The sequence below is a fragment of the Clytia hemisphaerica genome, unplaced genomic scaffold, assembly GCF_902728285.1.
Source record: "Clytia hemisphaerica strain Z4C2 unplaced genomic scaffold, Clytia hemisphaerica genome assembly, whole genome shotgun sequence".
NCBI lineage: Eukaryota > Metazoa > Cnidaria > Hydrozoa > Leptothecata > Clytiidae > Clytia > Clytia hemisphaerica.
In genome coordinates, this window is record NW_027104591.1 from 190,029 (window position 1) to 212,999 (window position 22,971).

The 22,971-nt window shown below is 37.4% G+C and overlaps 1 protein-coding gene across 1 annotated transcript; it reads right to left on the reverse strand.

Moving 5' to 3' along the window:
• Positions 1-12,260: 12,260 nt before the first annotated feature.
• Positions 12,261-14,849, reverse strand: LOC136823680 (uncharacterized). Its single transcript, XM_067079848.1, has one exon. The coding sequence runs from the start codon at positions 14,847-14,849 to the stop codon at positions 12,261-12,263; it is 2,589 nt and encodes an 862-aa protein (XP_066935949.1).
• Positions 14,850-22,971: the final 8,122 nt, after the last annotated feature.

Genomic DNA, 22,971 nt, shown 5'->3' on the forward strand with positions numbered 1-22,971 from the left:
TTAATGCAATGCTGGTGGTAATGGTGATAGTTAATTTAATGGGTGATGATGGTTCTGGTTAATGCAATGCTGGTGGTTATATTTTCTTGTCAATGCATTGCTGCTGATGATGGTTCTGGTCAATGCATTGCTGGTGGTAATGGTGATGGTCAATGTATTGCTGTTAATGATGGTTCTGGTTAATGCAATGCTGGTGGTAATGGTGATGGTCAATTTAATGGGTGATGATGGTTCTGGTTAATGCAATGTTGGTGGTAATGGTGATGGTCAATTTAATGGGTGATGATGGTTCTGGTTAATGCAATGTTGGTGGTAATGGTGATGGTCAATTTAATGGGTGATGATGGTTCTGGTTAATGTAATGCTAGTGGTGATGGTGCTGGTCAATTCAATGCTGATGATGATGGTTCTGGTCAATGCAATGCTGATGATGATGGTTCTGGTCAATGTAATCCTGGTAATGATCAGTGAAAATCAGTGAAATACTGATGATGATGGTTTTGGTCAATTCAATGCTGATGATTATATTTTCTTGTCAATGCATTGCTGGTGGTAATGGTGATGGTCAATGCAATCCTGGTAATGATGGTTTTTGTCATAACATTGCTGGTGGTGATGATTTTGGTCAATGCACTTCAGGTAGAGACGGTGAACAATCATCATCAATAATGCATTAATCAGAACCATCGTCACGAGCAATGCATAAGTCTTGTATCATTATCTTGTATCATTATCAACACCAGCAATGCATTGACCAAAAACATCATCTAGCATTACATCAACCAGAACCATCATCAGCAGCAATGCATTGACCAGAACCATCATCAGCAGCAATGCATTGACCAGAACCATAAACACAAGCATTAAATTGACCAGAACCATCATCACCAGCATTGCATTGACCAGAACCATTACCACCAACATTGCATTGACCAAAACCATCAACACCAGCAATGCATTGACCAGAACCATCATCACCAGCATTGCATTAACCAGAACCATCATCACCAGCATTGTTTAGACCAGAACCAACATCATCAGTGCATTTCAAGTCCGCTGGGACTTAACTTTACATATTTGGAGCTAGACTGCTAGATCAGGAAATCGGATTACATCTTAGTCTGCATTTCTGAAAAATCGATTTTATCTGGTCTGGAATTTATATGAATCAACTCGAAGAAAAAAACAAAATGGCGGCAAGTTGACGAACAGCTTTCGCTTTTGATATTCAAAGAAAAATCGTTATTTACGAAACCATAAACCCAAAATACCACTGAATTTAATATGAGATGGTTGGTAAGGCGTTATTCCCTTAGTTTTATGTTACAGTATTTACACAAGCAGCAGCAAACGAGCTAAAAAGGGGTACCCCACAACCTAGCCCAATTGGCTAGCCCATTGGCTAGCCCATTGGCTACCCTGCTTTTTAGACCAACCCTGCCAAGTCTGCCGTAGGGTAGTGTCATGAGGGATTTATAAATAAAGTTTTGTATGTTTGAATGTTTGTAAAAATATCTCAACCAGATATAGAAATTCAGATTTTCTTCAGCGAGCGTTCGTCCGGACAAGACGTATTGAGGAATCACGGATTGCGTGGCCAACTTTTAATTGCGCTGTTCAAAATAGATAACATAACCCCCGTTTTTAGTAATAAGTTGGAGATTTGATATTTCACAGAAAAGTGCTACCAAGGGGTATTTCGGGTCCCATATCTTCCGAAGGACCTTTCTGTTCACCTTGAAATTTAATAAACTTCTTAACCTAAGGTTGAACTACCACTGGTGTAAAAATGAACGTTATAGCATAAGTAGAAAAAAAGGTCAATTTTTACAATCGCAAATTTAACCGCTAAAAATTGCGAATTTTTCAACCAAAAATACATTCAAATATAGCGCTTTCGATTCTCTAAAACAAGCAAAAAAAAATTCCATAATTATGTTTGTCTATCAAAAATTACAGGCATTCTTGTTTCCACTGCCAATTATATCTGGACAGACTTTAGTGATATTCTTTTAGCGAACCTTTCTTTGTCTCAAGTATCTCAAGAAAAATATACTTGAAAAACGTTATTAAGAAATGTCACTACCTGGAACCGCTATGAGAAGGCAATAAGTTTATAAAATCAATTACAATTTTTTTTTATCTATTTTCACTTAGATAGTATCATTAAACTCCGTTTAAGGAGTTTAGTTCTTTGCGTTATCGGTAGCATCTAACTGGGCTACTTCGTCATCTATTCAAATTTCTTTTGTAAAAAGTAATTATTGGTCGTAAAGACATGAGCGTGGATATAAATCTCTCTATAAGGCTATGTTTGCACAGTATTTTTTCTCAGAACACAAACTTTAAGTTTTGAAAATTGTTTGATATGTACAAATCCATCTGAAATTTTAGGATCTGAAATTTAGTGACTCAATCTATTTTCACTCCAAAATTTAAAAATTAAATTTTAGTATACATGGAAGGAATAACTAATTTAGGTGAAACCTTGACACAAAATTATCTCTACTTAGAAATGCGTTTTCAAATAGTTTTCAACACTGGTGAATCTTTGTAAGGAGCTGATTTCAACTACATATATAACTCATTGAGTTTCAAACCCGAAGGGCTAGAGGTCAATCTCTAACCTTTCTCAGGCAAGAAAAATTGAAGCCTTAAAATATGCGCCGTATTTTTGATGACGGATTGAATCTAGCAATTCCTTTGTTTTCGAGTGATATATTTTTCGAAATTAAGCGGTAAATTTTAGTTTCAATCTGTCATTTGTGTAAAAACCAGGCGGGTCGCTCAAGGCCGCGCAACTTTGGTAGGATTTGTTGGCTTCAAATCCTACCAAAGAGATTGACCTCTAGCCCTTCGGGCTTGAAACTCAATGATATAACTCTTACATATATGTTTTTCGGGGACCGCATTTTCCCAAATTTTCATTGAAAATAGTCGAATTATGTGCATAATTTTCTAAAATTCAAAATAATTCAACCAACCATGAGAAAATATGCAATTAAAACACGATTAGAACAAAGAAAACACATTATTATATAACACGTGCAATAGCATTCCCATTGCAATTAAGGGACCTCACCTCACACAGACACGCTTCATTTTAAGGAAAAAAGCTTGTATTTATTCTATTTGATAGTAATTCTATGGTAAAACTGCCCGGGGGGCACTGGATTTGCCAACTGACGGTATGTGCGACGAAAAATTGGCTTTGAAAATGGCACCCTTACAGTGCAGTAAAAAATCGGTGCACTTCATACCCTTACAGTGCATTTTCTTTAAATTTTCAACCCTTTTAGAACAAAAAAAAAACTTTTTGGGCAAAAATTCTTGGCTCTTCCTGGATTTACTGAAATTTCCACCCTTACAGTGCATTTCTGCCATTGAGTTTAAGGCCCGAAGGGCTAGAGCAAAATCTTTAACCTTTATTAGCCCGGGGGGGCTTGTTGTCTTCAAATCCTACCAAAGAGATTCGATTGTAGCCTTCGGCTTCTACTTCATAGATTTATTCTGCTATCTTGAAAAACACACTTTAGCCGCTGCAAATACCCGTCGGTCGATTTGCCTGACTCCCCCCGGGTTCATAATAAACACATACTCTCTCTTTATCATCTCTTTCTCTTATCTGGCACCCAGATGGTGAAATTTTCATCCGACACGCTAAAGCTCTGAAGGTCGGGAAAATTTTCAACATCTGGAAGGTTTACATTACGGAATTTTGCGAGACCGCGTCAAGAATTTTGCAGTGGGAGGTCTGGTAACCCAGCCCTCGTTTTCGGGGATTGGCGGGTCCAACCGAAATATTTCTACCTTTACGGGCAAGGGCTGTTGAACCCGACTGAGGATGCGGCACATCAAAGGCCGACTATCATTCCTCTCCGATGGGAAATTGGCCCGCTCCCTTTAGAGCTTTAGCGTGGGCGGCCGCCAATCCGCCATCGGAATATCAGATAACTCTTTCTCTTGAAAACACATTTAATGTCAATTTTTTGTTTTTGTTAGATCAATTGAATTAGTTTCTATTCCCAAAGGTAAAAAAATTTCAATAAATTTTATTTCGCGTGTCGTGAAAAATGCACCTAATTTATATTGGATAGGAGGTTTCATATATTACATGGCTACGTTTAGACCGCTTTTGGTCATAAGGGATTCAATTTTAATAGCTTTTTCGTTGTATTTTCTGTCATGGCATTTCAAGGAATCGTCTTTTTAGAGTCATAACTGAAAAGGTGATTCCCTCAAGTTCAACTTTGGCAGATCAAACAATACAAAGCATGGAATTTCTCAAAAACTGAAGTCATTAAGACTGAAACTCTTTGGGTGTTTTTCCATTGACGGCTCGTGGACGGCTTAAGCTAACAGGATTTAATAAAACGATGAATTGCCCAAACTACGGTATATGGAATTCATATAATTTTTGGATGAAAAGAGATGATTGCACGTTAATTTTTTCTTTTCAGAATAATATTGTATTTCCCATAGCAACACAGGAGAAAATGGAAAAATCTTTTGTATTTCCTGATCCGCTTATCCTCGCTCTTTTGTTTTTTCAAACATGCCCTCGAGCATGTGTATCTAGGGCCGCATTTTTGAAGACGGATTGAATTTAGCGATTTCTTTGTTCTTGAGTGATACTTTTTAGAAATTTTGGCGGCTAATTTCATTTTCAATCTAGCATTTGTGTAAAAACCAGGCGAGTCGCGCAAGGCCGCGCAACTTTGGTGGGATTTGTTGGCTTCAAATCCCACCAAAGAGATTGACTTCTAGCCTTCGGCTTCTACTTCATTGGTTTTATCTTTTATTCGGCATAATAATAGATATTTACTTTTCAATAAAAAAATAAATTTAAAAATTCCATATCATTTCCATTTTTACACGCTCTTTTTGTAAACAATAACGAAAAAGAAAAACATTTTATCCATTCAATTCGCATAACACTGACACGGCAAACACGGCTATAAGACATACCTGTGTGGGAGGAGAGTGTATGGGGATATATACACTGTGTGTGTGTGTGGGGGTGTCACTGGGTATACCTAAAGGGGTGTCGAAAAACATCAAAGCTGGACACGGCAAACACGGCAAACACGGCTATAAGACATCTCTGTGTGGGGGAGGTGTCACTGGTTGTACCTAAAGTGGGTGTTGAAAAACATCATAGCTGGGCACGGCAAACAAGGCAAACACGGCTATAACACCTACCCTGTGTGTGGGGGTGTCACTGGGTGTACTTAAAGGGGGTATTGAAAAACATCATAGCTTGGCACGGCAAACACGGCTATAAGACAAACCCTGTATGTGTTTGGGTACCTCTGTTTATATAGTTTTTTAGTTGCTTGACACGGGTGACACGCTAAATAGAGAAGGGATCTGCCCAAAAACATAAATAGTATCGTCCAATCAGAATGCAGCTTCGTCTTGTTCACCACTGCTGTATCTTTTAAGTCAACCAACATTTTGGGAGCCCTTGAATTAGCATAAATAGAATTGAAAATTCTAAAGATGGGTAATAGCTAAAACCTGTGGAATTCTTTTGCTACCAAGTTAACTTCATAGTTTGCAACAGAAAATTAACTTTATATACAATAATATTTGCTGAATCAGCAAAATCGGAAAAAAATTGTCATTTCTGTGGAAAATATAAGAGAAAAATAACTTTAAAGCCTCATAGCTTTGCATTGAGCCAAGTTCTGAATTTTTTACAGCGTAATACATACCCAAATAGGATTATTTCCAAAAAAAAATGGTTTTCAAAAATTCAATCAAAACGTCATTTAATCTAAACAGTCATTTTTAAAATTTAAAAATTTTCGGTTTGGACTTTGCATTATCGAAAATCACGAAACCCTTTATCAAAATTACCAAATTTTACATCAGTCAGTTGGAAAATTTATAGGAGAACAAGCACATATCAATGGTTTTTCATTCTAACATCACTAGACGATAAAGTTTGATTTAAGGTAGACCTACATTTTGGGGGCCACAAACCTACATTTTAACGACCAAGGAATACTGTGAACATTTTATCTATCAAATTTATACTCGTCATCTTTCAAATACTTCCAGACTTTGGTCAAAAGTTTATACTTGTACCTCAAATATATCTCGAGAAATCGCAAAAATTCCTGACCTATATATTGGGGGCCATGAAAAAAAAGCTATATGTCTTCAAGCGACTGAAAAATATTGTTGAAGTTGAAACTTTGGGAAAAGAACTTTTGGGAAAAACAGTAGAGATGCTGAAGTTTTAAAAGCAGAAAAAATTTTTGTAAAATATCTTTTCCTGCGGATTTTAGAGAGCTTTCAAATTCAATCTACATATTGGGGGCCATATACTGTATCATGACCACTGACCTATATTTAAAACCCTGGACTAAGCTATATCCGCCATCTTTGATCGGAGTTTTTTGAAAAGTGGTACCAAAGGAGAAGCCATTGCAATGTTAAAAATTAACGTCTAACGCCGCTACATCATCAAAAGAATTTGAGGAAAAGGTAGACCTTGCGCTCTCGATGCATTTACACCGCTATCGAGTAGTGCCGCCATTAGGGTACCACTTTTCAAAAATCTCCGATCAAAGATTTTGGTTGGCCGAGATTGAGTAGCTTGGTCCAGGGATATAAAGGTCAGTGATTATGACATATGGCAAATGAGTAAAAAGACATCCGAAGCAATTCATTAAACAAGGAAATCTTTGCGAATTCATTGTATTTCAAACTGTTGAGCTGTCTAGGTCATGCTAGATCATTGTTTTCAATGTTTCAAGCCGCCTTCGATCTTTGAAACTTGTCGAACAAAGTCTGTCTTACATGGGAATATACACAGGAAAAATTTTTTGAATTCCAACGTGGGATATTTCAAGTATTCTAAGTTGGAAAATAGATAAAATCAAATGGAAACTCCAACCTGGAAATTTGGGACACTCTCCAAGGATGGAAATTTTGCATTTTCCATGGCTTGGAATTTTCAAAAATCCAGGTTGAAAAAGCCAAAATCCAAATTTAACAAGGTGGGAATTTTTGAAAATCCAGGTTGAAAAAAGCCAAAATCCAAATTGGAATTTTCGAAAATTCAGGTTGAAAAAAGCCGAAATCCAAAAATGTGATGACAGAGATGCGGAAAAAGAGATCTTAAACGAGGTTTTTGTTTTTTTGTGAACAGTGACTCGCTAGCCTAAAAAAGATAGAGAATGAGTTTTTTTTTGTCCAATCTAACTTCGCAAACAAGGTACTCGTCAAGAGAAAACAGCTCAGGTCTTCTCTCAACCGAAAGATGATCTCTGAGGGCACTCCCCACCCTGTTTTGACTCAGATGATGGTCACATCTGAGAAGCTCATAATTTTTTATCTTCAACCTTGAGTCATCATTTGTGATAGAGGAATCAAGAAAAGACTCACCGATGCAGAAGATATCAAACCTGTGAGCACTCAGAAATGCAGTGATTTGAGCAATCTTTGAAAATTTATCCACTCAAACACTATTTAGATTCCAATGACAAATTGATAAGTGTTATCCTATTCTCTCTAGGGTCCGTGTCCGGGTCCGGGTTTAACTAGATATCTCCCGCCAAAATAAGTCGAAAACATCCACCGAGGAGCTGTTTCCAGTCTATTTTGGCTGGAAATACAGAGCTGTCTGGAAAAAAAAGGGCTGAATTGAATTCTATTTTGACTTTTTGCTAGAAAAATCCCCTGGCTGGCAAATTTAAAGAGCTTTTTTGCCTCGGTGGATGGATGCTTCTGAGAAGTAGGCTAAGTAAGCTTAAAGAAAATATAGAAATACTGAACCCAGAATAGATGGAAACGATATGTAGGGGAGAAAGTTATGGAAACCTGCAAGGCTAAAAAAAAGAAAGTGCAAGATAAGACTCAAATCTAAGCGAACATAGTTATAAGAGTTAAAGCAAGATAGATCTATATTGCTGCTCTATATTGCTGCAGACTTACCCCCATGTCAAGACGCAATTTTTATGGTCGTCCCACAATCCGAAATTTCCCTGACAAACATTTGCTCATAACAAAACACGTGTAAACATACAAAAAAACTCCTCATTACTCAAATCAACCAACAATAGCTTTTTGATCAATTAGTTCAAGTGTTCTCTTGATCAACAATTAATTAAAATCTATAGATACCATCTCTTTTCATCAACAAATTATATGAATAGTTTTGGACCATTCATTGTTTTTTTACAAGTTCCGTTAATCCTTATCCTGCTTAAAAAGCAGGTTAAAAAAGAAGGTTTTTTAATTGCGCTTCCTTGATACCTAATTGATCAATTAACAAAAAAACATACAAAAGCAGAGTGAATTTAAATTTCAAAATTTGACTGGTATTTGTAATTTAGACCTTTTCCAGAACAAGTTTTGACAAAATGAATACGAAATCTATTTTGGAAAAAAAACCCTCCCCCGATTGTATACACTCATCCCCTGACAGCATACACGCTTTTTTTTATAAGAATATACTTTATAAGAATATTCATGATGAAATTGGCCGAAAAATTAAGAATAATCCTAAGAATATTGCCATCATGAAATTTGTCTTGCCAACCATAAATTTCTCTTTTTATCTTTTTATGTGAGCCTAACTCTCTTAATTTATACTAAAGTTTCAAGAATTTTAAGATTTTGCCACCTTGAAAGGGTAATAATTTCTCGAAATTCCTCTTTGGTATTGTATTATTGAGGTATGTCTTGAACATTGAGTAAGAATGCCTTAAGAATATTATAAAATGATTTTTCCGAAATAGTTAGGAATATTCATGGTGAAATGAAAAAACACCATTCTTATAAAAAAAAAGCGTGTACACGATAAAAAATCCTCATTTTAAGATTGAGTTGCTCTCTAATTCCTTTGATGTTAGGTTTATATTGAAGGCGATTCTATTTGATTGAGAAATTAACACAAACAAGAGGCCCAAGGGCATGAAGGCCCAGAGTCTAAAAACCAATAAACAGGGCTTTGTCATATCTAGTTTGTTTTCGCTTCCTTGAAGGCCGAGTTTCAATCCTTACTCGCACAAATTTCGCACAGTGGGATCGCAAAAATCATGCTTTGGAAAATTTAGAAGGGAACAGATACAAGAAATGAGAGTTAAATAACAATATCAATGTATTTATTTCTTTTAAACCTAGCAAACTCAAGGAATTCTGATTGGCTGAGAAAGCTGCAAGATGGGTTGAATTCGCTATTTAAATCTGAGCCGAGTAAACCGAGTAGATGCCGAGTAAATTCAAGTTTAGCAGAGTTTTCCGAATAAATCAATGTAACAATTAAACGAGTTTGTCGAGTTAATCCGTATAAACTGAATAGATTCAAGTTTAGCTGAGTTTTCAAAGTAAATCCGTGAAAGCTGAATAGATGCAAGTTCGCTGATTTATACTATTGTTGCACTCCACCTGATGATGATGATGATGCATTGACACCTAAAACAGAAAAATTCAATATATTAAATGTACACATCCCAAGATCTTCAATTAAAAGGGGTGTGTTAAAATAAAGCAACATTGATCTGTTGATGTGATTCTATGCGATTGAGCTCCCTACAAAGAATAATTACTTAATTTTATCACTGCCAAGGAGTTTCATTAATTATATAACATAAATATTTGTTGCATCTCCTTTCTATGAAACTTTTTCTCTCAGACCCCCCTCTTTTGCACTTTAAAGTCTCTTTTGAAGGGGTTTGGACTATGACTGACTAATCTTGAGGAAATAGACCAGGCGATGACTTGCTGTCGCACCACTTTTCAATAGAACAATTCTCTTAGTGTTTTTTATTCTCACTGATACGTAGGATTTAGAAATCCACAGGGTTGATGTTGAAAATTTGGAGGTCAGAAATTCTCATATCTAATATGACCAACTGGTAGGGCTTGAAGAGTAGATGAAAAAAGTGGCCTCAGTATGCTCATAGTAAAGGTCAGGTATGTTTTTGGAAAAAGTGTGATTATTTAGAATCACTCAAGCGTTATCTTCCACTTCAAACCGAGAAAGTGACAGAGAACTCACCTAAAATTGGGTCTCAGTATTGATCTTCTGTTGCCCATGTCTTTAAGGTTGATTGAGCAGACCAGCGCAGGACACTGTAAAGAAAACAAAAAGATTATTATCTGTCTGAAAATAACAGTATTTTTCACTGATTACACCCAAGTCAGTTCTCACCTAAGTTAAAACTTCTCCTGACTTGTTTTGTGCTAAGCTGCTTTTTTGGACGCATCTGGGATTAAAACAAAGGTTCTTAAATTTTAGGACAGACTCAAACCCACTCCCCTCCTGGGTCACTTTTTGAAAATGGTTTGGTGAGAGGGAATTCTGGCCTCAGAGTACTGTTGCTCTATTGCCACGTTCTTTTGAGAAAAATTGTGACCTGCGTTTCGAACTAGCCAGTCAAACGACAATCAAACCAATAAAATACCAGCAATACTGTAGACCTTTTGATTTTACAGCAACAATATAAAAAATGTTATGCATCCCCTATTTTGTATCCACGCAATAGGGCAGCAAGCTAAAACATGTTCCGTTCGCGTCATCTTCAAATCCAGTCGGTCGGTCAGTAGTAAATTTTGTCGGGTTTTTTAAATCTAGTAAATCCCGAAGAATCAAGTCAGCAATCAACAAAATCTCTTGCCGCCATCTTTAATTTGCCAAATTAAATGTGCGCGCGCATGTGAGAACCTTAAAAGCAGACCTTATTTTTGGCTCTCGGGGGTATTGGCCCTACCGCGTCGCCGAATTTCGACTTGAAAATTTCAATAAGGGTACATGAAAAAGCTCGAACGCGACTCAATGTGCGTTAAGTAAACAAAAACTCGTAGCGAATGATGATTCAAAGAAGTGCTTAGCTATCAAAAACTTTTTCCGACATTTTGCCGACTTGTACGACTCGGGATTAATGTTTTGAAGGTGAGTCAGTTGGGCGATGTGAACGGAATATATTTTAGCTTGCCACCTAGATAGGAAAATTTAAACCACTATTGGGGCTGTCCACATTGTATTTGTGCACTGAAAATGTCCAAATTTGGGTTCCCCCCACCCCTGTTCCAAAGCGTATGCAAATGTCTACCATTCCAGTCTGTAAATGGGGGGGGGGGGGGCGGGGTAGACGACACAGAATTTAAGTCTAAATGATTTAAGGAAGTCGGATGTCCGGTGTCGGAGAAGGATATTATTTCCCACCGGACAATCAAAACACTGGCCAGTCCGGTGCGTACGGTGTTTCTTAATTTTTTGTTTCATAAATGTCCGGCGTCCAAAATTCCCTGTATGTAGCACCGGACTGACACTGGACTTATTGCGTCCGGTGTAGCGAAAGGATACTTTTTGCCACCGGACAAATACACCAGACAGTCTGGTGCGTCGGCACGGTCCTATAAAATCTTGAGTATCAATCTTTGATCGATCTCCCAATCCGGATCAATAAGTAATCCATAAATCACATCTCATCCTCAGCGCAGGGGTCTGGAAGGAAATTCCAAGGCCCTGATTTTTACAGAAAACTATGTCGTCCGCAGGGGTAAATAAAGATGGCGAAGTTTTATAAATAAAAAGGTCTAAGTGCTATCTATTTTGACAGCAAGGAAAAACCAACATACCTTTCAAACATTATAATCCTTATTGTTCATGGTACTTGGAAGCAGGAGAGATGTTGCCACAACACGGTTGAATGACAAAAAAATTAAGCAGAAATTGTATACAAGCATCCTTCTTCTTTCTCGATAAGATTTTGAAAGGAAGTTTCGCAGAAATCCAACCACGTTGTTGAGAGCTAGTCTGGGCATAGGCTGATTGAATTATAAATAACGAACATTGTGGTCTGAACGAAAATCTAAGTTCTAAACCAACCTGTTAGTCTTTCCCGAACAAAAAATATAGCGCGAAGTTGTAGATCTCAATTATTGTTTTATTTATCTGTTCAAGCCTCTCCATTATAGCCAAACAGCCTGGATGGTTTTTTATTATATGACGGAATGCGGCTAATAGCTTAGCGTAACCACTGACCTTTATATAACCCTGGACCCTGCAATATCTGCCATCTTTGATTTTTTTTTTTTTTTTTTTTTTTTTTATTATGCAATATTATATTATGCATTATATACAAATTTTACCTCATAAATAACTTCCAAGATGTTTAAAAAATAAAAGAAAATTTGTGTAAAAAAAAATACTAGTCCGGAGCCAGTCCCGGTATGGATCTTGATATTATCTCAAACATAAGTAGTCAATAGTAATATTTAGAAATTTTTCAATAAAGGAATTAAAAAGCGCAAATAACCTCACAGTCACTCGAACTTTTCGTGAGTGAAGAGGAGAGGTGGTCTTTGTTCCATGGAGTTCTGCTGCCGCGGAGGCACAAGAGGACCGAACTCAATAGTGCAAAGTTCACCTTTCTTCTTACCCAAGTCGTTGTGACTGACAGGTTTTCGTCACGCTTTTCAGACAGAAGTTCACTAAGTCTCTTATAAAAACATTTTGTCTCTCTTCCCATGCCGCCCATGGCGGTGAAAACGATTGGCGTGAATGATCCGTGTTCAATTTGTAGGATACGGGAGCCGTACGTGCATTTCTTTTCCCTTTCGTTGACATCGCATGCTTGGGAGATGCTGGAGTTCCTGAACCGTTTGGCGATTGGGTTGAAAACCCTTACGTCAAAAAATGCCTTTTGGCCAGGAATCCAAAATCCCCTAGCAGCAATATCAAGACGGGCATTGTCTTGAGTGTTGGTAGATTTCATTTCAAAGTTCTCTCCTGACAGTGGAGTCAACGCTGGCTCGACTTTCACGTCTTTGCAGACTTGCGCCAGGAGGGACGCAGTAATGTCACGAATTTGGTTGTGGCGAAGAGTGACAAAGCCACCCTTCTTGCACGTCAGCGCGTGCTCCAAGTTGAACGAAGATCCACATACACAAACGTCTGGTAAACGATTTACTTGGTGACCGTATCGAATCTTGATCAGGTCCCAAAATGATTGCTTGTCGAGCTGGAAACCTTCGTCTTGAATGGGGAGTGTGGATAGCCAGAGGGATGATCCAGGCTCGCGGTTGATTTCGAGGAGCTTTTTCATGCCGTCTTGTGATTGGTTCTTGATGTTTTCCAACTTCTGTCGATGAGACTGTGTGCGTTTGAGTTTGAATGACGCTTTCAATTTCTTAATTTCATCTTTGTCGATTTCGTTTTCTTCTTGTTTGATGATGTTCTTACGGAGCTGTTCGGTGAGCAATTCTGAGTTTCGGAATTCGGATTCGGCCAGATCGCTGAACTTCGGAATTCCCAAACCACCCAGGCTTGGAGGGAGGGTAAACAACTCGCGCTCTACGTTATTTGGATGAATTCCTCCTGTGATCGCTGGGATAAACTTGGTGGTGATGGTTTCATCTAGCTTTGAGAGGTGGTGTTGAATGTTGGGGATGGTTCTCATGGTGAAGTTTAATTTGTGTTTGTAACCTGCCGTGAAGCAAGTGTAGGCTTCTTGAGGGGCGATTTTGGCGATCTCCGACAATAGCTCAATTTCGCCGATCCAGGTGCTGATCTTCTCAGTGACAAACTCATCGCGGTAGTCGTCTGAACCGATGGCAGCTCCGAGGTGTTTTTTTCCTTCGGTAGTGATGCGGATATTTGTGTCTTTGAATTCTTGTTGGGCTTGTTCTAGGTGTTGTGGTTTGACGATGATCCAAGTTTTATCTGCGCGCTGGAAGTAGCCATATTTGGGGCCCCAGCGAAGTATCGTATCCCACATTCGTTTGAGCCCGCGAATTGTACCGCCTCCGAATATGTCGTCGGCATATCCTGCTGCTCGGGTGTTGGTGTTACGTATCTCGCTAGCGGCGAAGAGAATCAAAGGGATTGTTGCGATAGCGTACAGCAGGCCGGCAATGGGATCACCCTGCGTGGTGCCTTCGGATGAACGGATTTCGACACCACCGAGGACGAAGAGTCTGGAGGGCGTATTGTAGCAGTTGGAGGCAAATGTTGCAATTGAGGGGCAGATGACTTTTATGTTGTGCAAAAATGCTTCACGGTTGACTGCGTTGAAGGCGTTTGATGCGTCGACTAACATCACGGCTTCACACTCGTGTTTGTTGAATATCTCTCTGAGGGCGTGAATAGCAGCTTCACAACCTGCATCTTGGCCGGCACATACTTGCAATGAACCGACGGAATCGGTGATGTCTTGTTTGAGCAATCTTGATACTGTCTTGCCGATGATTCTCCGTAGTGTTTCGCCGATACCGATCGGTCGCAGGCCTGGGTTTTTGATCAAGGGGATCAGCCGGCTGGAAAGGAAGGCTTCAAGAGATCCATCCGATTGGATAGTGGTGCATAGACGTTTCGTAAATTCAGCTAAAGACGTGCATAGATCGTTTGATTCGGTCTTAAAGCTGTTCGAACAAAGTATGCGTCGCCATCCATCGCCATCCAGTCCTGAAGGTCCTGCCCCTCCTTTTGTCCTCAATGCCGATTGTCTGATCATATCACCGTTGATTTCGTCGAATCTGACCGGGTGAAGTTTGATTGGCGTGTCGTCGAGGAGAATATCCGGATCGGCTGGCTCAGGTGGCGGATGTTTTTGTTTCAGCGCGTTCAATGTCACATCATCGAGAGGAAGGATTCCGTTGCTCATGTTTTTGCTGAGTAGTTTTATTGCGCCGGTTACGTTGCCTTTCGACATTTTCTTGATGAACTCCTTTGTGATCTCTTTAACGGACGATCTATTGGTTTTAGACGACAGTAGGTGTCTTTGAATGGTCTCTCCTTCGTGTAGAAGATTGAAAAGGTCTCCCTTTTCCCATAGATCGAGGCGTTTTGAAAGTGCTGTTGCGTGCTCTTTAGATTTTGATTCCAGCATTGTTCGGCAATAAAATGGATCCCTCGATTTTAGAAGTATCAGTCTGATTCTTCGATAGTTGGTTTTCATAAATGGATTTGGACGGTCTAAGGGTCTTGAGATCTGGTGTCGGTACTTCTTTCAATCGTCAAATTTCTCATCTCTCTTTATTTCCGACTCCTCTTTGATTGGAGTTTTTTTAGAATTGGTACCCAAGGAGAAGCCATTGCAATGCTAAAAATTAACGTCTAACGCCGCTACATCATCAAAAGAATTTGAGGGAAAGTAGACCTAGCGCTCTCGATGCATTTACACCGCTATCGAGTAGTGCCGACATTAGGGTACCAATTTTCAAAAAACTCCGATCAAAGATTTTGCTTGGCTGGGATTGAGAAGCTTTGTCTAGGGTTATATAAAGGTCAGTGAGCGTAACACACGAGCACGACTCTCTTTAACCTCCAAGCAGCTCTTCGTGCTCCACTCATTCCACGCATGCGCTCTAAAGGGAATGGTTCTGCAAGAAGACCTGCGAAGGTTCTCGGGTTTTCTTTGATGGCCGACACTCTGAAATTTCAGAGTACTTTTCACGATTCAATCGCGGCATTCGCATAAAATTTATCGATTTGCTCGGGCCGTTTTTGGATGCGTGGGCTAAACAAATCCGATTCTACTGCGACCGTGGCTTTCTTGCTCCGAACCAAATTCAAGATGGCGCCTGAAATTTACGTTTTGGCTCTTGGTCAATGTTTTGAATTTTTTATGGTTTTTGGGACTTATAAAGGAAAGTTCAATGTTTCAAATGTTGTTTATTTATTTTAGTGTAGCTCTGAAATACACCCACAGAAGTGGCTGCTCATACTTATTGACCTAAAAGCTTTGAAAGACTGTTTTGAAAGTTGTATTTTGTACAACTGATTTTGCTTGGATGTTTTCTTATTTTTGTTCAAGATGAAGGCTCAAACACCAACCAAATTATTACAGGTATGTCCTCTCATGTAATGATTACTTATCTCTTGCTATCTGCTTGATTATTAGGAGGAATGAAGCATTTTATCAGAACAATTATAACTTAACGTGTGCGAAACGTCTGTCAGGCATTCAACCGACAAAAAAATTTGATTCAAACACTAAGAGGTTGACTAGTTTAGGCTCTCTTTGTATTGTTGGATATTTGGATACTCTTTTTGGATAAAATATTGGTGAAATTTATGTTTGTTGAGCTTTTTTAAGCGGTTTCGATGATCAGTTTTTTGGGTTGATACTTTTTGCAATCAGACTTCAAAAAACTTTCATGAGAACTTTTTAATAGATTTGGAAGATAAACAAATACCAACTCTAAGTTCTGGAAATTATTTTTTGGCTTGAAAAGGTCTCAAAACTCCAAATTAAATGATATTATTCATGATTTTGAAGCCATGATATGTTCAGGTGCTCAAAGGGCATTCCAACAGGAAAAAAGTTAGTATTTTTGACAGGTGAAGATTCAGATTGTTCCATGTACAATTGCCTGTTATCATCTGAAAAAAATTCTTGGAAAATATTCAATTTTTCAAAAGATACAGAGGTTTTTGCTACTTATTTCTTACAAAAAATTGTTTCCTATAAAATGATAAATAAATCTTGAAAACTGCGGGCCAATCGGATATCGGTATCTGGTCACGTGTCATAGTTTTTCCCAGACCCCGCCGAACGCGGTTTTGTAAAATTCCGCTGGAGAAACTTTTCAGATCATCATATGCCTTAGCAATGGTGATCGGTTATGAGATTAGACTCTCTTGAAAGGCCCAGTACGCTAAAGCTCTGGGCCAATAAACCAGCTGCGCTGGAAGCTCCGGCTTAAGAGATTAAAAGATGTGAAAGATGAAAAAGATCAGAAAGCAAAGTAATAATTCTATTGCAGAGCGAGTATGAGAAATAATCTTAACGAATAAATAAACCAGCTGGAAGTTTAGCTCTTCTAAGTGATTACACGTGCACTTTCTTGCCTAAAGTGCCAACCCAACCCCCCCTCCCCACTCATCCCCCGACTAAAAAGGACAAAATTGGATCTAAAGGAGATAAACTTTTAAAAGTCAATATTTCCAAGTTCTTATAAATTTATATTTTTCTAAACTAGCCAATAGCCAAGCCATGGTGCGCCCGTTGATTTGATTGTCCGGACCGGGAGAAAAATAGCCTAAATTAGAGGCTACGGCTTTTAGCTAAGCATTATTCTGTTGGGATAATACTTGGAGAAGACTAGGATAAATAAAATAAAATGGTACGATAGTGTGTATGTAATTGTAGTATATTTGGAAAAAACCTGTGTCCGGTTTAAAAAATCTTCAAAAGGAACGGTCGCCTAGCAAGCCCTTAAAATTACGACAAAGTCCAAAAAATGATCATTTTCAGCCACAATACTGTGAAAATTTCTCCGATATTGTTCAAATTTACACAGGAAATTGTGTTTTAGTATTCTTTATTGAATTCCTACAGTGGTATGTTTGGAAAGAATCTGTGTCAGGCTTGAAAATCAAAAGGAACGGTCACAAAGCCGCGATGAAATTACAACAAAATCCAAAAATGATAATTTTCAGCCATAACACTAGGTCTGACTGTGAAAATTTCTCAAAGCTTGTTAAAATTTACACAGGAACTGTGTTTCAGTATCCTTTATTGAATTCTCATAGTGATATGTTTGTAAAAAATCTGTGTCGGGTTTGAAAAATCAAAAGGAACGGTCGCCAGCCAATGGCGATGAAGAATACGACAATAACAAAGTCCAAAACAGGATCATTTTCAGCCATACATAACACCACAAAAAATACTCAGATCGTTTTAGAATTTACACTGTAATTGTAACTTAGTATTCTCTTTTGAATTTCAATGGCTGTGTGTTTGAAAGTTTCATTGTCAAGTTTGAAAATCCAAAAGGGACAACCACCAATTATATCATCATGAAAAATGACCAAAAGTCCAAAATAGATCATTTTTACAGCATAAAATCATGAGAAATGTACCAATCTTACACAAATTTACACACAAGTAGTATACTGAATTCAAATATATTAATAGTTTGCTCTCAAAAGGTTTCCATCAATCTCGAAAAAACAGAGTTTTTTGGTTTTGTGTGTCTAGAAGAGAAGTTAAGTTAGCCATAATAGTTATATGCATTATAAACACTCGATCAGCAGAAGTTTCAAGGCCAAAATTTCTCCAAAGTCTTTCCACATTGTTAGAGAGCCAGTATGCATCAAACTTCTCATAAATCATGTCAGCGCTGGCTTCCGAAACTGAAGGTCGTTCTTTGGTGGTAGTTCGAATCCCACTCGGTGCGAAAATTAGACAGGTCGAAATTGATGGACAAATGATTGACAGGTATGAAAACTCAGTCAGAAATGAGAAACTAAGTCTCAGAAAGTAGAATAAACAGGTAAGGTGAAAGATAGGAAAGGGAAAATGGGCCGTCGCGCTCTGAGCATTTAGCGAAAGTCCACTTTCGGCAGCCATCTTTTTCTAAATACTTTTCGGCCAATCAAATCACAGTATTATCGGAATCTTTGCTCCGTTTTTGTTAAATCGGAATAGATCATCGGATTAGATAAACAGACAAAAAATGTCTTGACCATTGTCGGAAGAGAGAATTAAAGGCTCCTAGGCCGGAGCAATTAACACAAATCAGTGTAATTAAACTTCCATCTTGTAGACAACGAGATCGCCGTGATTATCGCTTTTTTGTTTATATCATCTGATTAAAAGTCCACTATATGAAAAATTGGCGTTTTTGGGACCCTTAGAGAGATTTTTCTCAAAATTTTTGCAGATTTTTAATCGTTTTTTGTCCAACTTTTTAAAAATCACGACCCTTTGAGAGAAGAAATTTAGATTTTTTGTAAATTTTGGATCCTTACAGAGACTTTTGCTTTTGAAAAAGGGTGAAAAGTGAAAAAGGGACCCTTATGGCTCGCACATACCCGACACCCATTTTGCCTAGGTGCCCCCCCCCCGGTATCAAGCAAACACTACAGAAAAAATGTCAAACCACTTTAGCTTTTATTGCACGCTTTTTTATAAGAATGGTGCTTTTCCATTTCATCATGAATATTCTTAATGATGAATAAGAATAACCAGAAGCCTCATGTTTATTAAAACTATATATTCGACCTTCACTAGCAAGAGGTCATCGTCAGAGTGTAAAAATCTATCAACAAAAAAAATCTTGTTTTCGACTTGTACCATTTACACATTGGTGCCTTAGGTACATATTTTTCTATTGTTTTTAACATTTCTTTTATTGTCTTTTAATAAGCTGTTTTTCGGGTTTTATTGTCATTTTTAGCCAATTCTAAATTTGTTTTAAGAATTGTTCTTGTTGATAGATTTCTACACTGTGACGATGAAAAATGAAAAATGAAAAATGAAAAATGAAAAATGAAAAATGAAAAATGAAAAATGAAAAATGAAAAATGAAAAATGAAAAATGAAAAATGAAAAATGAAAAATGAAAAATGAAAAATGAAAAATGAAAAATCATCCTGTAATATTCTTAAGGGATTCTTAATCAATTCTATCAAATTTCCAGAGATAATACAATTTCAAGGTGGCAAAACCCTGAAATTCTTGAAATTTTAGTGTAAATTAAGAGAGTTGGGCTAACATAAAAAGATAAAAATAGAAATTTATATTTGGCAAAACAAATTTCATGATGGCAATATTCTTAGGATATTCTTAATTTTTCAGCCAATTTCCTCATGAATATAAAGTATTATTCTTATATTCTCTGTATTATATTCTTATAAAAGGAAAAGCGTGTATGTTACTAGTATCTCATAACCTTTTCTTTGACTGGAGCTTAAATTTTTCCAACCTAAAAGTTTTTGAGACATTGGAAAGCGAGGCTGAACAAAATAATTTAAGGAGAAATACTCCTGGAAATAATACTGATGCAAAATGCCGATTGAGTAAAAACCCTCTAGAAAAATCCAAGAAATAAATGGCATATAAAAATAAAACAAGACTACTCAAAGTCGAAAATTTCGCCTAATGATTGCTACATATGGCACTACGAATCCCCCTGTGTCAGTAACCAAGTCATATCCACCCTGGTAGAAAAAACAAAAAACTGCCGAAATGGCCTAATTTCAAGCCTCGGTGGGAAAAAGAGTAAACCCAGTCAAAATTGGTTAAAATTTTCAAACCCAGTCAAAATTAAGAAATTGATGGTCTAAAGCCAGTCAAATCTCGTACTTTTCAGGTCAACCCGGTCAAAAAATCAAAAAATCCAGCTACAGTAAAACATTGACCTTGCCAAATTTCAATGAAAATAGAATCATAGAACCTTCTTTTTAAATCCATTCCTTCAAATCAAACTTTTTGATTTGGACTCAGATCGGAATATTTTTAAGCAAGGTTCGCTCAGTTGATAGAGAACCAGTTGAGGGTTCCCATATTTTCCCGAATAGCCCCACCCCTTGGGATATAAATTAAAGAACTCGAATTCAAACAAATAGAACCCCGGGTTCACTTTTCCAAATCAATAATTGGTTGCCGTTAAAGCTATTCTTTCAGACTTTCAAAGATCGTAGAACATCAAAAGTTGGTCAAAATAGTCGAAATTCAGCATGTCCTTTTTAAGTGTTGATTTTTAAGACAGTCTTTGAGCTTCGGTTTGGGCATGCTCCTAATCACTACTTGGGAAACCTAGTGTTCCCTCTCAGGGAGAAAAAGGAATTCAGCACTTAAATAATTTATTTTGTGATCTACAGTCTCCGCACTGGAAAGACAGGACATGTAGAGCTCAAGACTAAACGATATTTTACTATACTTGATTGTAAACCCACGTTGCATACAAGGTCCAGACCTAACTATCTACTCGTAATAACAACTTGTTGTTTAGTTGGCGCATGTCTTCTTTATTAATGGGCAATCAAAGAAAATAAAATTTAGCTTTGTAACATTTATAAGAACAAATCATTATAATAAAAAACAAATAGCTCTTAAACTTCATTATCAATTTCACATATTTATTTTTAAAAATATCAAGAGTTTCTAGGGAGAAAAAGTTCTTTTTTCGTGGTTTTACTTACTTTAATAAATTCGGAGTATTTAGAAAGTCCGTCCACCGATACTTTTACTTTCGTTTTCTAAATTTTTTTCCGAGGACACCGCACCATGCCTATCGTAATACTTTCGCTAAGGCTAAATTAACAAAAAATTAACCTGAGCTGAATTAAAAAGAAAACACTAACTAAAAGCTTAGTTAAAAAACTTAGGAGGTTCTAATTCTTCAAAAGCAATCTCTAAAAAAGTCTAAGATGCATATTTCTATGATCATCTAATCATTTGTTATCAAAAATCTTAATTCCTCATCAAAACACTTAAGTTGCATATTCAGGCTCGTTGATAAAACGACCAACCTATACAAGCTTTCAAAAGCAGAGTATGAAAGACTATTGGAAAATGCAATAACATCGATCTGCGAAAAGACTACCGCGTATGTCAAACGAGAAAGCATCGACAGAGGTAAAGCACTCGTCAAGAATAGCACATTTCCAATAGAACGCTACCGAACGGCAAAATGATGCGTTTATCCAGCAAAAAACGAAATTGGACGAATCAGAAAATCAAACTTCGATAAAATAAACAAAGAATTGAAAATCAGTCTCCAAATCAACCAGTGATCCAGTGGTTCAAAAAAAACATTCCCTAAAAAGAAACATTTACCGTTTTCGACATTAAAGATTTCTACCCAAGCATCACTTAAAATCTTTTAAAGAAAACCATCTCATTCGCCAAACGTAAAACAAGAGCCACAAAGCTGTGGATAAATATTTCCTCTACAATACCCAAAAATAATAGCTAAAATGAAATACACATGAATGACTAAATAACATAACCCCCGTTTTTTGTTTAAAGTTAGAGATTTGATTTTTCACAGAAAAGTGCTACTAAGGGGTATTTCGGGTCCCATATCTTCCGAAGGACTTTATTGTTCGACTTGAAACTTGACAACCTTTTTCACCCAAGGTTCAACTACCGCTGGTGTAAAATTGATCGTTAAAGCATAAGTATAAAAAAAGCTCAATTTTTTCAATCGCAAATTTAACTGCTAAAAATCGCGAATTTTTCAACCAAAACTACATTCAAATGTAGCACTTTTGATTCTCTAAAACAAGCAAAAAAATTCACAATTGTATTTGACTATCAAAAGTTACAGGCATTCTTGGTTCCACTGTCAATTATATGTGAATACACGTTAATGAATTACAACTGACTTGTTTAGAGTTAAGCCCTGAAAATCACAAAAAAGTAACTGGCTTAGTATACAAATCCGAAAGATAGAAAGAAACGAGATATCGATAAGAATATAATGTAAAAAGTAATCATCTGGAAACAGTAAATTTGATGAAAATTACATTACGTTTTTTAATCTTATCAAGGAAAATGCCAACCATCCACTTGCTAGGAATTGAAAAAGTCATATTTTAAATTTTTTTGTCATAACTATTGAAATAATTCAGATTTCTTGTTAAATCTTTTTTTAAATGTAAAACAGCTAGAAAACAAAATAAAACAAAACTTGTTGCTTGTGCAGCGTCGCACGCTGCGGGTCCGAGACGAGTTAATCTTATAGGGTAAATCTCTGGTTAGGATACACACAAGTTAATTAAAGACAGGGGACGAAGGCATTGAGAAAAACAGGCCATAGGATGCGAGTGAAAGGCAACTTATTTCCAGACGTTAAACTTCCAACTTCTCTAAAGAGGCCCCCCAGCGGCACCCCTAATCACGCCATCACGCAAAAAAAATTGCTCCATCACGCATCACGAAAATCGCTAAAAATTGTCATCACGCAAAAAATAGCGAAAAATAGCCCAAATCACGCATCACGCCTCAAATTTTTGCCCTATCACGCATCACGCCAAAATCTTGATCACGCCATCACGCCAAAAAAAATCTCTAATCACGCCATCACGCAAAAAAAAAGTTCCAATCACGCCATCACGCAAACCGCTGGGGGGGCCTCTCTAAACAATGGACTCCTTGAAAGAGTTACAGAATGACGAAGAATCGGAACAGTTCGTGATTTCGAAAGGGATGAATGTAAAAATAATTTGCTGAAGTAGAAAGAAACTTTTTTAGCCATCGTGGCTAGCCATCGCGG